Raw genomic sequence first — 16,462 nt, 5'->3', positions numbered from 1 at the left:
AGAACTTGCTGTTTCATTACCGATTAATTTCGCTGTTGCCTGTTGCTGTCAATACTATATAATAAAGTTATCCTTTATGTCAGAAGTTTCCAAGCTATTGACTGATGAATGTCTTAGTACTCCAGATATAAAGCAGAAGATACAGCATATATCCAAAAGATACAGCAACTGTTACCTTCCTTAAAATTCAGGGCAGCTACAGCAGCCACAAGGTGGCTATCTCTACCTATAGGACAAAGTTTTGGTATTGCCCCACAGTGAAACACCCTTAGAAAGAACTGAAAATCAGGAAGAAAGTAACTGTATAGGCATCATTATACTGCATGTCATCATATCTGAGAAAACTGTATTAGATCTGCAGCCAAAAGAAAAGAGAGCACGAGAGAGACCTGTACTGAGAAATTCCAAGAAGTCTTCAGGTTTTTTCTTTACAAAACATTGTTACCAACAAGGTCACAAATTCGTAATGAATACTTGTATATGGTAAATTAGCATTAGCTGATCATGAACTGTACTGGTGGACAGCATTTAGGTCCTCTTCTATTCGCACAGAAAAGAAACAGCCAGCCTAAGGATAATGATCACTTGCTGTTTTGACTCTGGAAATTCATTGACAAAATGTGCAAGTTCTTTCTTCAGCAGATGACTATAGCTGGTTTAGGTCTTTCTTTTTATGACAAGACTCTGTATTTGTTGCAGACTTTCATGTAGATTTCCACGTGGCATTATACAGTCATGCAATACTGACTTGGGAACAACAACAAAGGGTTTATTCCAGAGAAACAGGAAGTTATTACATGTATGCAAGAAATAACTATGCTTTAAAATTCAATTTCTGAATATTTTCACAAGAAATTCTGCTCTTATTACCAAATGAAAACAATAATTTATTCAAACCCCAAATTATACAGTGTCAACATTTATATGCAAGGACCTCAGATGTCAGATCAGCTTTTCAGAACAGTTTAAGTTTCAGAACAGCTTTCCAGAATGGTTTAACATTGTTTAACTGCTTTTCATTGCATATAATCTCTTAGATAAACTCAATTTTTTAGGCCTCTGTCCTTTCAAAATTCATACTTCTGAACTGTTCTTCAAGCACATCAGAATCTTCATCACTTTCTGCACTACTGAAGTTTGCATTAAAACCCAGTTCAGCCTCCAATCCACTGCTTTCTCGGTCATTTTTAGTAGTCACACTCTCTTGTTCTTTATCAATCCTGCAGAAAGTAAGATCACAGTAACTAAACTGCTGTAACAGATGATGTTATCACCATCCATTTTTGAACTGTTTCTTCTGTCAAAGAATAGGATATAGGGTAGAATATTCTTCCAGGGATGGAAAGGGGCAGGAAGTAGGGAGGAGGAAGATGAGGAGGAGAGGGATAATAATCTAGTTACTTTCACATTAAATAGCAAAGGTATAAAAGTCAGTAAAGCTGGGGGGGGGGGGGGGGAAGTGTATCAAGAGTCTGACCAAGTAAGCAACTGTAAGTAAGCTGACCAGCTGTCACAAACTAGTAAATTAATACAGAATCACACAATTACAGGGGTTGCAAGGGGCCTCTGGAGATCAACCCCTCTACAGGTTTACCTAGAGCAGGTTGCTAAGGACGGTGTCTAGGTTGTTTTTGAATGGCTCCAGAGATGGGAACTCTACCACCTCTCTGGACAGCCTGTTCCAGTGCTCACGTTGAGATGGAACTCCCTATGTTCAAGTAATACAGGATGCTCAATAAAGAGAGAACTCCAGTAAAAGGATAAAAAAATCAAGAGCTCGAAAAATATATTGCAGTAACTGCGCTCAGTATCACCCCTTGTTTAGTTTTTCCATTCATAAATAACAGACAAAATGCAAACTGTAAATTCACTTATGCATATTTTGGGGTCCCTTATATTTAAATCCATTTTGAAGTACTTTATTCCTAAGGAATATATGCAACTTACCCTTTGGTACTAAATATAAAGTGTTTTATCCCAGGAAGAGCTTATTTGGCCCAGTCCCACCAGTATCAATGGACATTTCAGCCCTAGTTTCAGCAGAAGAAAATAAGGGTAATGACTGCTACTGATTCCTGTCATCAGGATTATTCACATTATTGCATAAAGCACATCAGATTCTTGGCAGTTTCCAAAAAAGCTTTATTAAAAGGGGAAGAAACAGTGCAGTACTAAAACTATGTAAGTCATGAGCTACTTACGGAATAATTATTTCTTCTTCTTTCCCACATTTAGCACAGACTTCTAGTTTACCAGCACATGGTCGACAAATAATATGGTAAGGATCTTTTACAGTTTTCTGGAGGCACTTTACACTGTGAAAATAAATAAATAGATTTATGGACACTTCGTAAACATGCAGTATTCAAAGACAACATAGACATATTCTTCAGAAAAGGAAGAACATATTGGAAGCAGTTTCATACTAAACGGTTAGTGTTTTAACAAGCAGCACTATAAAAATCATTGTCTTCTGTTTCCTTCAATTTTTTTCAGGAGGAATTATTCAAACAAGGACAAAAGACCCATAAAATCAAGATTATTTTTTTATATTCAAAGGGACTTAATGAAATCTGTTTATTTTAGCAGGTAGTTTAAAATCTATACAGCTGATTCTTTTGTTGTAACAAGAAAAGAAAGTAAGAATATGGTATAAAAAGTTGCATGTATTAAAAAAAAAAAAAAAGCTTCATTTCAAACACCATAGTATTTTCTTCTTGAACCTCTAAAGAGCACAAAGAAAGACAGTGCTGGATATCCCTTCCTGTGAGCACAAGCCACATGGCACTGCATTCTGAAAAACCTAATTATATAGAAGGGTTTTGGCTATTGTTTTTCAGGATATTATAAAACTCTATAGATTGAGTAATTTCTGAAATGCTATGACTTAACATTCAGCTGACATTTTTCAAGTTGTTTACTTCTGGTGAACAGAACCTGGAACTTTATAGCCCATGTAATGCAGCTATTCTAAAAGATACTCTTTCCTGGTTCCTCAGGCACCCGAAAGTCTGTCAGGAAAGATTTAGCATACAGTTCCGAACAGTGGATCTGCACACTTGACCTCAACAGACTGAAGAAAAATACCAAGTATTTCTGCATGCCTTATAAGGAGAGATGTACTAACTAGCATCTATTGAAACAGAATTTTTAGTTGCTTTCTCAGATCTCATTCTTAAGCACTATCACCTTCTCTGTACTATTTTCATTTAGGTTCTGCTAAGCTTTCTCTGTTAGGAGGTGCATATCTGGTTCTGTAAAAAGATGTAAAATCACAAGACTTGCTGTAGGACATGTCAGAAAACCGAAATCTGAACTGCCCAATGTTTACAGTCTTCCCTTTTAACCAGGAAAAAAAAAAAAAGTTAGATGTCACCAAAGCACCTATGTACTAGGTTGTTTTGTTGGTTTTCTTTTCCCCCTTCTTCTATGTTCAGATCCATTAGCTTTGAAAAAAAGGTCTATAGCTCCTCCCAGCCATTTAACACCAAATGGGGCCACCATGAGTGCAATGTGGATACAGTTGTTTGGGTTTTTCAAATACTTAAATTTGTTGGAATTAAGTATCTGAAGTAAAAGTAAAGTAGGGATAACTTGTGGTTTACTAGCAATGATAATTTCGAAGATGCTAGAAAAATTAAAATAAGTTGAGGTACAGAAAAACCTTCCATTCCCATTGACTGTGTAATGAATTTTTTTTTCATACATGCTTTTTTGAATGCTTTTTTCCCCTCTGGGGGTAGACAGAGCAGAGCCAAAAGAACAGATCCACTACCACATGATTTGTGGCAACTTACTACTTTTAAACAAGATATACTTAGTCATTTGATAACGAGTTAAAGTCAAATTCCAACTTTATTTGTTGCAAATACAACCCAGAATGTTTACTCTGAGAACCAGTGAGACTTCCGCCTAATCAATTTTTTTTCCTTTCTACATGGAAGTGTGAAATATTTGACTGAGTAAACAAAAATACACATTGCAAATGTATGGTATTTATCATCTTTGTTATGCATTTACTCAAACTCACCTATTACAGAACTGTATGCAAACACTACACGTTTAGTATTTAGGGTTATAGTTGCACATAAGAAGTGGGAACATATTAAAAGATAACGAAAAAAATGTGTTGCAAATGTTTTTTAGGAACTGAGGCCTCAGTAATGCTGAGAACAGTGTTGCTGAGGAGGTTTTGTATGAAACAAAATAAAAGCCTTCCTCTCATTTCTTTACTATACAGTTTTTGTGAACTACAAGAGTGAAGAGATTTGCAGATTCCTCTAAAACTGACTTGCAATGAGACCTTAGGATATCACGTTACAATTGATTCAGGTATGACTTTTTGTTCAGGATACATTGATGGCTTTGGAAACGTACAGGTTCACAGTTCAAGCATTTTAACGGTGAAGAGGGAAGCAGTTGCTTTTCTACTGTGCTCTTTTTTCCCAAGAGGCTAAGATAAAGGACCAATTAAACAGAAAATTAACTGTCACTGCAGACTCCAGATTTGAAGATGTCATATACTAGTAGCTTCTACTTGTGTGCTTCCAAACCTATGGTATTTGGCGTTAAGCTCACAAACTATACATTCATTAATACAAAATATTTTAACTCACCATTTTTTTGGTTTTGATAGTAGTTTGTACTTGCTGAATTTGACCCTCCACTCCAAGATACCTTTGCAGTGCTGGCACACTCCATCATGAAGCTTAGCATTTATTTTCTGAATAAATCAAGAGGAATGCATTGAAGATTTCCTACGTTTGTAATCTTGCTCAGAAAGCATTACACCCATCATGTGATTGATACAATATTTATAAAGATGTCTGTTTGCTATTAACATAAACATTTCATAAGTATTTACTGCTAGCAATGTTGTTCAGTGGAAAGAGTACGGAGGTAGTCTTTTAACTTCCAGTGGTCTTCATTATTATTATCATGATCATTTTAATATTGTTAATATTAGTACTTTTTAACTAAGTTGTTGATAATAGATTGCTGGAGATATCTTAACACTAATTTTTCACCTCTAGAGATCTTGCAAAACAGATTTAAGTAGAAATAAGCCCTGAATCACACAGTTTCTATCTAAAGATGACAACTTGCAAGACTTGACATTCAACCTCATAGTGTTCAAGCTACCTTTATGTCACACACTTTAAGTATGCAGTCTCAGGATTATTTTCCTCAGATCACAATAAAGGAGAATTCACACGCTATTTCCAGTTAAATCATTGTTTCCTTCATCAAACATTTCCTTTACGAAAAAGTAATACATTTTTGGCCTCATATATCTAAGATAAAATCCTCAAAATGGTACTTCAGTCTGTGGTACATTTTCAAAACAATGCAAAGTTTACCTTAAGATCTTCTACAACATTTTGCGTTTACCTTCCTCAGGAATACAAAATATCAGCTGGATGTACTATGTGCACAAGACAAGTTATTCTGAGATAGGAAGTAGTATCAAACCACACTGCTACCATAAATAACAAGCAGCATATACTTGTATATTCAATCCACTTTGATTTCTACTCTACATATACTTGTATATTCAATCCACTTTGATTTCTACTCTATCTAAAACAACAAGCAGTAACTTCACCACACACTCACGTGTATTTATTCACAACTTTAAAAACATATTTCCAGCTTAAACTGCCTTGCATTTAGCCAAAACCATTCTATTGTGTTTTTGTAAGCCATTTAAAAATGGTTACTATACCAAAATTACATGACTAAAATTAAACCACTACTAAAAGTTCATCAGAACAGATGATGCAGTAATTTTGACTACAGTTAATGTTTTTTTACAAACAAACTGGAAAATTATTCTATGCATACAGTAGCTTCTGAAGTAATTTCCTGGTTTTATGACCCACAGGATCTTCTTACTACTCCACAAAGTTCTACTTCAAGACAGAAGAACAAGCCTGGCTTTCAAACTACAGTATCTTACTCTATTTTGAAAAATGTGGCAAAGGAAATGCTACCTAGGTGTGAGACTACAATAATGGACTTTGTTTCCATTGTTTCTGATTTTACTAAACATCAATCATAAGTACAGGTTTTCCCATAGTGCGGTTAACTGAAGGAGCGGTACTTTTTGGCTGGTTCAATTTGAAAGACAATGAACTTTTTTCCAAATGATTGAATATAGACTTAGAATGTTAAAAAAAAAAAAAAAGAAAAAAAAAGGTTTTGCAGAATGCTTGAATACTGCATACACAAAACTGTGGTTCTGGTGTTAGTCATGCAGTATGGATTAAATTTTTCAATACACACAAATATTTGGGTAATGTGGAAACCTTCTAAAAAGAAAATAATTGGTAAATTCTCACCAGGTATCTGTTGAAGTGTTGGCAATTCAAGCTGCTGTCACACTGTGTTCATTCTTTCAAAATTCACACAATTTGGAGATAAGCCTTCTTTTCAGTGTTTGACTAGCAAAGCAAGACTGCAAGTAGTATAGTCTGAATACTCTTGTAACAATCTGCAAATTAGCCTGAACTTCCGAGTTCTCCCTTTCATTCTCTTTATTTGCATTAATTAGTAACGCAGGGAGGGGCGGGTGGGGGGAGTGAGTAGGAGAGGCCATATGACACAAACACTGTAATTTCTATTCCCAGGTATTCTTTATTGTTATCAGCTATTTTTAGATTCATAAGGTAGAACCAGTAAGCACCAAAAGATTGCAATAAGTTAAAATAAAGAGAGCTGGCTGACCTTCCAAAGGTAGCTAGCTTTGTTGCTGAAACCTACCTCATTTCAACTAGTACATCCTGATACCATGGCTGAGGGAGTCCTGTTACCAAGTGATGCAGACAGGCTCAGCAATGTGTCATACACTTGGAATGCAAGAGGCCATACTCAGGACTCCATGTGGCATAAACAGTGTAGAGAAACAAAAGAGGAACTACTTTCACCTCTCATCTGAAGTAAATAGAAAGACTGAAAACAGGCAGATACTACAAATTCTGATAAACGTTTTCTGTTGTACAAGGAAGGATGCATAACTGTTGTTAATGGAGCTTTTATAAAGCTCTTCCCCCTCCCAATATGCTTAGCATGAACTCTAGAATCCACAAGAATTTTACGTTGATTAAATTTTGTTGTTGGTGGTGGTTTTTATCAGGCCATCCCAAATACCTATGATGCCTTTTCATGTTATTCTTAATATAAATCTTTGCCTGAAAATATCACCTCATAGCAAGGCCAAGAGAGTAGTCATGTGGCATAAAGATTGTATCACTGGGTGTGGTTGCTTGGAACAACAAAGGCCTGCACCTTATCTGATGCCCTCAATCCAAAGATGTGCCCTCCCTCTCTAACACATTTTTTCACCACTAAAAAAGGTCTTTAGAAGGTAACAATTGGAAGAAAGATTACAGCTTTCTAAGTTCTTATTTCCTTCTTCTAACAGGCATACATACAGCACAGCCTCTTCCTCCTGTTCAGCAGTTTCCTTTATTTTAACCCAATGTTGATACTTGCAACTGTGGGGTGGTGTAGTTAACTATTGGCTCAGCACATCCCTATATGACAGACCTACAATCCTTCTACCAGGCTGTTGAATTAGAAAGTCAATAGAGAATGATGGACTGATGTAAAGCAAGTGAGCAAGGAGATTTACAGAGTTTAACCTTGACTTATGCTCGCCCTCTAGGTTTATTTCACTCAGAAAAACGTCTAACATTTCAATGTTACTAAAACAAGTTCATAATTTAGTATGGTTTTACTAAACTTACAATTTCATTTGACAAACATATCACTTTCAAAAGCAACGTAGATTCAAAGAAGCAAAAAAACTATCCCTAATTGAAGATTAAGGTAAGGTATCTTCAGATTTTTGGTATCACCCATAAAAATCTGAGAGTAAGTCCTTCCAATAAACTACAAGAGAAACTTTCCCAGTATGTCAGTTCCCAGTCAGAACAGGGAAATTATTAGCTCTACCAATGATGTCTCTGCTGATTACTTTTTCTATCAACTTTTTAATACAGTTTCTACATTATTTACTGTTATAGAATTTTATTAAACACAATACATCACCGAATAGAAAATTTTGGCAATTTATTAAGTAACAAGGCAGGAGCAAACACAGCGCTGGGCGACAGCGGAGTCCCCGCTCCGCGAACTGCCGCGCTTAACACGAGTTCCCGTCCCCCTTTATAATTTTTCCTCCTTTGATTGACGCCCTCCTTCTCGAAACTTCGTGGCTCTACTCTGCGCATGTGCACCCAGTCTCTTCCAGGTCTCCCCCGCCTCCCTCTGGTCGCAGCGACGAAGATCGGCAGTCCCCCTCCAGCCGCTCCTCAGATGACAGCCCCGGTCCCGCCCCGTGGGCGTGCCCAGGCACGCCCATACACACAGAGTAAGGTTTTATGGACAAAACTAATCACAGTATCACAGTAACTAAGGTTGGAAGAGACCCCAAGGATCATCAAGTCCAACCTGTTCCAACAGACCTCACAACTAGATCATAGCACCAAGCGCCACGTCCAATCTCCCCTTGAACACCTCCAGGGACGGCGACTCCACCACCTCCCTGGGCAGCCCATTCCAATGACGAATGACTCGCTCAGTGAAGAACTTTTTCCTCACCTCGAGTCTAAACCTCCCCTGACACAACTTGAGACTGTGTCCCCTTGTTCTGGTGCTGGTTGCCTGGGATGGACAAAACCAATCAGGATGTACATCCCATTCTATCACATTTATGCTTTTGTTTATTAGCATTTTCTTCCTCTTACCTATTTAATAGCTTGCTTTCCTTGAAGGTTATTAAAAAACAAACTCTCAAAGATCTGAACAAAGTTTGTCAACTTCATTATTCCCTCCCAACTTTTCTTTTACATAGGTAGTTTGTTTTGTTTAGCTTTTACATAGGTAGTTAGCTCTCATACACAAAGAAGTGGTAGTGCTTATGGTTTAAAGTGGACTTCTTTGTGTGACAACTACCCTGACAGATTAGACTCTGTAACAGGTTTCTCTATTTATTGGGGTTTTTTTACACTCATTTTCCTGTTTGTTAATAGCTCCTTCCTCTTCTCTCTTGCTATACTTCCCTCCAATGACAAGTGCAACTCATTCAGTGCTTACAGTGTATCTATATATTCTTCAAAGAAATTTCAGTTATGCAATAGACATACATAAACAGTATTAAAGCATACAGTCACAAAATGTTCCAGGTATGTAATATATACACACTGTTAGGTCAGCTGCATTAACAAAACAGCACCCTCTGCACATTCATGTAAACCACTATTAAATCATTTAACAACCCCCCCAAATACAGTTCAGAATGTATTAAACACATGTAATACACCTACTAACTTGGCACACAAAATAATCCTCATCTTAAATTAGCATTAAAGCACTCATAAGTGAGGTGTAATGATGGGGTTTCAAAGAAGCCTCACTGTCTCTTTGGAAGTTGCTAATTATGTGTGAACCTATGGGTATTTTGATTTACCCTGTTGAGCAAACTGACTCCTACTAGGGATCACGCATTCTGCTGTAAATGAACCCAGCTTCAATACCATTCAGAAGCTTCCTCGTCAGGTGCACTAGCACTACTGCTTCCATCAACTAGGCTGAATACAGCATTTCTGAGCAACTACACTTCTCAGAAAAACAAAACTCCACAGGATCTCTACATGACTACAAAGCAGTTAAAATAGATCAGTGCAGACTAATAAACTGTGACAGTAAGCACAGGGTTTTCAGGGTTCAAATACACATTTCACAAGCTGAACTCATCCCTCAAAGAGTTTCACTTGCTCCCACATTACATCAGTATTACCTTAAATTACATTTTCTACATAGATTTCTTATCTCTTTCTAAATGGAAGCATATTTAACATTTTAATCAATGCTTTAAAGTACACCCATACTGGTTATGTATGGATGGCAATACAGCTATCATTTAAGGCCCCTTTGTGTTTTATAGCTATGGACTTTAAATACGTGAAATAAAAAGTTTTCTCTCACCCAAATTCCAAATGGTCATCTTGGGAGATCAAGCTGGTTAGGTTTTTCAGAGCAGTGGGCATGGATCTGACAACATACAAGTAACTCCGAGAGAAGGTGATAAAGGTATACACTCTGGAGGACCAACTGTCAACACCCATTCTCCTTTGCACAAATAACTCAATACACACAGGGTCAGCCTCACCCTCTCAGCTTCCCAGACACAAAACCCCACCCCTCCCATCCTGAGTTAGGTTAAAGTCCAGAATAGGTATGATGCTTGTTCCTCCTCTTCTTACATGAAAGGCTGTAATCCAGGCCTGAATACACATCTGAACCCTTCAAAAATATGGTTGCTAGGAAGTAGAGTTTAGCCTATCAAGCTAATCTTGCAGCAAGAACAGATGTTAACCAAACTCTCATATAGTTATCCAACAATTCCAGCAGGCTACTGGTTTATCTTTATCTTCCCTCTGAGCTTCAATTCACAATCACTGACTCAGCACTTAATCTCTTGGCTTCACCTGTACTATCCCTGCTGTCTTCCCAGAATCTTGACCAGTGCCTTCACCAAAACAAGTTATTTATCCTTACAGACAGCTGAACAAGTAGATGACATGAACAGTATGTTGAAGCTGGGGTTCAGAGTTAAAAACAGCTGAAATTTTGGCAAATTAGGATAATCATCTCACGCACATTAACAAGGAGAGAAATAGAGAAACAGACAGTCATTTCAGAATAAATACTAATCTCTTTGGGGTTCACCGTCTTAGTACAATGGAGTTCTAAATGTTCTCATTGAACACTATTTGCTTTCATCTCCAGAACTACTACTCCAGCTTCCATGCTGACTTATATAATACACTTTACATAAAATGTATATTCATATCACATAATGGATATTCCTCAGATAGTGTCCACTAACAGCTGTTTGAGAATGTGCTATGTAAAGCATGCACCCATAAACAAATTACAAGATTCGGTAGTGTCTTAACCTGTTCTGGCTCTTCCTTCTTCAGGCCATCTTAAAATGCAATGTTCCCAGCACTGTTGTAGGCAATTACCCAAATACTGCAGAGAGGCAGCTAAACTGAGAAAGTGTGGTCTGGATGATTGGGTAGTGAGGTGGATTGAGAGATGGTTGAAGGAAATAAGTCAGAGACTTGTGGTCAATGAGACAGAGTCAAGCTGGAGGCCTGTATCTAGAGGAGTCTCTCAGGGGTTGGTACTGGGACCAGTAATATTCAATATATTAATAAACAATCTGGATGAAAGAAGATTGGGCGCTGTCAGCAGGTTTGCTGATGACACAAAACTGGGAGGAGTGGCAGACACACCTGAAGACTGTCCTGCTATTCAGTGAGACCTAAACAGGCTGGAGAGTTGGGCAGGGAGAATTTCACGAAATTCAACAAGTGTAGAGTCTTGCATCTAGGAAACAACAACCTCTTGGACCAGAACAGGTTGGGAGCTGATCTGCTGGAGAGCACTGAAGGGGTAAAGGGTCCTATGGGTCCCAGGGGACAGAAGGATGACCATAAGCCAGCAAGGTGCCCTTGTGGCCACGTAGGCCAATGGCATCCTGGGGTGTATTAGGAAGGGCGTAGCAAGTAGCATAAGAGGGGTTCTCCTCCCCATCTACTCCGCTCGGATGAGACTACATTTGGAATATTGTGTCCAGTTCTGGGTCCTTCAGTTCAAGAAGGACAGGAAACTACTTGAAAGAGTCCAGTGAAGAGCTGCAAAGATGATTAAGCGAGTGGAACACAGCCTTTATGAGGAAAGGCTGAAGGAGCTGGGTCACTTTAGCTTGGAGGAGGGCTGATCTCATTAATGATTATAAATATGTGAAGGGTGAATGCTGGGAGGATGGAGTCAGGCTCTTCTCGGTGATGTCCAATGATAGGACAAGGGGCAAGTGGTGCAAGCTGGTGCATAGGAAGTTCCATGTAAATGTAATGAAAAACTTTGAGAGGGTGACAGAGCACTGGAAAAGACTGCCCAAAGAGGCTGTAGAGTCTCCTTCTTTGGTGACAATCAAAATCTGCTTGGACGTGTTCCTGTGCGACCTACTCTAGGTGATCCTGCTCTGTCAGGGAGCTTGGACTAGTCGATCTTTTGAGGTCCCTTCCAACCCCTAACATTCCATGATTCTGTGTGGTCTGGTTGGTATGCTGGAGGGAAGAGATGTCATCCAGAGGGACTTGGACAGGCTAGAAAGGTGGGTCCAAGCCAACCTCATGAAGTTCAGCAAGGCCAAGTGCAAGGTCCTACACCTAGGTTAGGGCGATCCCAAGCACAAATATATGCTGGGCAAGCAATCTTGAAAAGGACTTGCAGGTGTCAGTTATGAATACTCAACATGAGCCAGCAATATGCATTTGTGGCCCAGAAGGCCAACTGTATCTTGGGCTGCACCAAAAGAAGTGTGACTGGCAAGGTGAGCAAGATGTTTCTCCTCCTCCCCTCTGCTCTCCTGAGACCCCACCTGGAGTATTGGGTCCAGTTCTGGTGCTCCCACCGTAAAAGGGCCCTTGAACCACTGGAGAGGGTCCAGAAGAGGGTCACGAAGATGATCAGAAGGCTTGAGCACCTCCCCTGTGGAGACAGACTGTGAGCATTAAGGCTGTTCAACATGGAGAAAAGAAGACTCTAGGGAAACCTTTGCTGAGAGAGCTGGCAGATGAGCTTGCCAAGCCACTCACCATCATTTTCCTCCAGTCCTGGCTCACTGGAGAGGCCCCAGATGACTGGAAGCTGGCCAATGTAGTCCCCATCCACAAGAAGGGTGGGATGGAGGAACCCGGAAACTACAGACCAGTCAGCCTGACCTTAGTGCCACGGAAAGTGATGGAGCAGGTTATCCTGGCGGCAATAACTGTGCACCTGAAGGATGGCCAAGGGCTCAGGTCCAGCCAACATGGATTTAGGAGGGGCAGGTCCTGCCTCTCCAACCTGATCTCCTTCTATGATCACGTGACCCATCTGGTGGATGTTGGAAGGCCTGTGGATGTGGTCTACCTGGACTTCAGCAAGGCCTTTGACACCGTCCCCCACAGTAAACTGCTGTCTAAGCTGTCAGCTCATGGCTTGGACCGCAACACTCTGTGCTGGGTTAGGAACTGGCTGGAGGGCCGAGCCCAGAGAGTGGTGGTGAATGGTGCCACATCCAGCTGGCGGCCAGTCACCAGTGGCATCCCCCAGGGATCAGTGCTGGGCCCCATCTTCTTTAACATCTTCATTGATGACCTGGATGAGGGGGTTGAGTCAGTCATCAACAAATTTGCAGATGACAGCCTGTTAGGAACAGATATTAATCAGTTAGAGGGTGGAAGGGCTCTGCAGAGGGACCTTGACCGACTGGACAGATGGGCAGAGTCCAATGGGATGTCATTCAACAAGTCCAAGTGCCTGGTGCTGCACTTTGGCCACGGCAACCCCATGCAGAGCTACAGGCTGGGGTCAGAGTGGCTGGAGAGCTCCCAAACAGAGAGGGACCTGGGGGTGCTGATCGCCAGCTGCCTAAATATGAGCCAGGAGTGTGCCCAGGTGGCCAAGAAGGCCAATGGCATCCTGGCCTGCATTAGGAATAGTATGGCCAGCAGGAGCAGGGAAGTCATTGTGCCCCTGTACTCTGCATTGGTTAGACCACACCTTGAGTCCTGTGTCCAGTTCTGGGCCCCTCTGTTTAAGAAGGACATCAAGACTCTTGAACATGTCCAGAGAAGGGCAACAAGGCTGGGAGAGGCCTTGAGCACAAGCCCTGTGAGGAGAGGCTGAGGGAGCTGGGATTGTTTAGCCTGGAGAAGAGGAGGCTCAGGAGTGACCTCATTGCCCTCTACAACTACCTGAAAGGTGGTTGTAGACAGGAGGGGGTTGGTCTCTTCTCCCAGGCCACCAGCACCAGAACAAGGGGACACAGTCTCAAGCTGTGCCAGGGGAGGTTTAGACTTGAGGTGAGGAAAAAGTTCTTCACTGAGCGAGTCATTCATCATTGGAATGGGCTGCCCGGGGAGGTGATGGAGTCACCATCCCTCGAGGTCTTCAAGAGGAAAGTGGATGTGGCGCTTGGTGCCATGGTCTAGTCACGGGGTTTGTGGTGTCAGGTTGGACTTGATGATCCTCGAGGTCTCTTCCAACCTTGGCGATACTGTGATATTGTGTGATACTTATAGCAGCCTTCCAGGATCTAAAAGTGGCTTACAGGTAAGCCAGGAAGGGACTCTTTACAATGGCTTGTGGTGATAGGATGAGAGGGAATAGATTGAAGCATGAGTAGGGTAGATTTAGGTTACACATTAGGAAGAAATTTTTTATAGTGAGTGTGGGGAGACACTGGAACAGGTTGCCCAGGTAGGTTGTGGATGCTCCCCATCCTGGAGGTGTTCAAGGCCTGGCCTTGAACAACATGGTCACATACAGACACATGGAAAGTGTCCCTGCCCACGGTGAGGAGTTTGAACTAGACAATCTTTAAGGTCCCTTCCAACACAAACCATTCTATGAAGCTATGAAACCATTCACTCAAAACAGACAGGAAAAAGAAACAGTCCCATATAGAATACCTACCATAAATCTTGTCTATGTTAAAAAGCTTTTCAAAAAAAATATTTTGAGTGAATGGTATTGTACAGCCAGTTCTCTATGATATATTTTAAAAGGGAAGAAAAAGAGCCATGTGGTATCGAAGTGACTACTTGAGTTACAAAACTGGTATCAGAATTCAGCTTCTCTTTGAAGACTTTCTAAGAGACCAACTCTCTAGGATATTTTGGTGTGTTTATGTGTGTAGAAACCAGACAGGAAAATACTATCAGCAATCACACCATGACTCACATAATAAACAACAATTAGAGCCCCAGGAAAGCAGCCTGTTTAACTTGTAGAACCAGGGCTACAACACTGAGACAAAACCCAACAACAATGAAAAAAAAATCACAAACAAAACTCAACCAAACGCAAAAAACCACACAACCTAAAACCAACACCCAACACCCACCCCCCCCCCAAAATAACAAAATCAAACCTCTTTGGTGAAATTGCTTTACAACATTCTTACCATCCTCTCAGTTTTTTTTGACAATTCAATCAGGTTGAGTCAAAGGGATACTGACAGAACAGGAGAAACGCTAGAACAGCCTCTTCTGGAATGCATATCTGATGTTTTATTTTACTCATTTCTTTCAGTTTAGACTGTAAGCCAAAATATCCCTGTTTCATGTTGTTACTGCTCAGGCTCACTGGTTGGTCTTCATCCTCTGCTGCACTGCTGTTACCACAACTACAAGCACATGAGCATGTTCAAAGAATATACTGTAAACCATTTCCTTTTCCTTGCTTAGAAACAGGCAAACAACAACAAAGGACAACAATGGTCTTCTGTAACAATAGTGTAAAAATATCCAACCTTAAGAGTAGTTCTATATTTTCATTTTTTTATATATATGATGGTGCTTAATGACATAGTTCAGTGGTGGACTTGACTGCTAGGACAACAGTTGGATTCAATAATCTTAAAAGTCTTTTCCAACCTCAATGATTCTATTTTACAACTTATGTAGCAAAAGTACTGATAAAACAGGTGAAAATACCTTTCCACTCAACTACTCAGAAAAGCCCCTTAAGATTCTCTTAAATCCTTGCAAATTACAGCAGATATGACTTTTTAAAGTTGCCTCAAAGGAACACAAAGTGAATATAGGTGATTGGTGGAGTTCAAAACAAATTCTCAAAATGTTAAGATGTCTGAAGAAAGACTACACAGTCACAAACTTTTCAAGAAGTCACAAGCTGGTCACATTGCTGGTAACGTTTACTTACTGCACAGAAGTGACTGCTTTATTTCAGTCTTTCTCTAAATAATTCTCTGGCTTAAGGAGAGTCTTTCCTGTCATAATTTAGGTATCACACGATGTATTTGCATATGCAACAGCCTAACACATATCGCCAGGTGACAGCTGGCTGCAATGACCTCTTCGGATTTTTCGGCAGTAAATTTTATGGACAAACTCGCGATCCTGAAGCTCTTCACCATCTCCCGGCCAAAATTCGTACAGGCACACGCCATTGCTTCACGACCACCTGGCAGGCCGCAGCGCCTCCCTTGCACGCTTTCGGCACCAAACGCTACTAACGCCCCGCCGCCGCTCCCTCCTATAATCTCTTCGCCGTCTCAGGACGGTGGGCCCCTGCCGCGCGCCTCCCCACCCCGGCGCTCCGCCGGCAGAGGCCGATGCCACCCCAGCGCCTACCTTGCGCCGCGCGCTCGTGTCGTACTTGTCGTTCTTGAAGGCGCGCGCGTTCTGGTAGCGCTGGGGCCGCGTGCGCGAGACGTTCCCCCTCTCCGAGCTCATCCCCGGGTAACCGCCGCGCCAGCAACACTTCCTCCGGAACCACTCCCCGCCCTCACCCCCAACAACCCCGCGGGCTCACCATTGGCCCAGAGCTGCCTCTAGATCGCCCCTCCGCCCACTACAGTTCTCTGTCTCCCGCC

The 16,462-nt window shown here is 41.0% G+C and overlaps 1 protein-coding gene across 1 annotated transcript; it reads right to left on the bottom strand.

Annotated features, from left to right (window-relative positions):
- Nucleotides 1-1,011: 1,011 nt before the first annotated feature.
- Nucleotides 1,012-16,355, bottom strand: CZH9orf85 (chromosome Z C9orf85 homolog). The gene is made up of 4 exons (XM_054178942.1): nt 16,221-16,355; nt 4,617-4,723; nt 2,202-2,315; nt 1,012-1,220 (listed from the first exon to the last, which is right to left on the bottom strand). Exons 1-4 carry the CDS (start codon nt 16,320-16,322, stop codon nt 1,052-1,054), a joined length of 492 nt encoding a protein of 163 aa, XP_054034917.1. The 5' UTR covers nt 16,323-16,355; the 3' UTR covers nt 1,012-1,051.
- Nucleotides 16,356-16,462: the final 107 nt, after the last annotated feature.

Source organism: Dryobates pubescens, chromosome Z (assembly GCF_014839835.1).
Source record: "Dryobates pubescens isolate bDryPub1 chromosome Z, bDryPub1.pri, whole genome shotgun sequence".
Classification (NCBI taxonomy): domain Eukaryota; kingdom Metazoa; phylum Chordata; class Aves; order Piciformes; family Picidae; genus Dryobates; species Dryobates pubescens.
The sequence above is the reverse complement of the archived record's forward strand: the minus strand, read 5'-3'. Positions and strand labels throughout refer to the sequence as shown.

Bases quoted from the DNA above. Each gene is read 5' to 3' on its own strand.
- CZH9orf85 (XM_054178942.1), bottom strand. From the start codon at position 16,322: ATGAGCTCGGAGAGGGGGAACGTCTCGCGCACGCGGCCCCAGCGCTAC. The intron at 4,724-16,220 runs GTAGGCGCTGGG...TGATTTATTCAG, and splicing joins ACACGAGCGCGCGGCGCAAG to AAAATAAATGCTAAGCTTCA. The intron at 2,316-4,616 runs GTGAGTTAAAAT...TTATTTTCACAG, and splicing joins CTATCAAAACCAAAAAAATG to TGTAAAGTGCCTCCAGAAAA.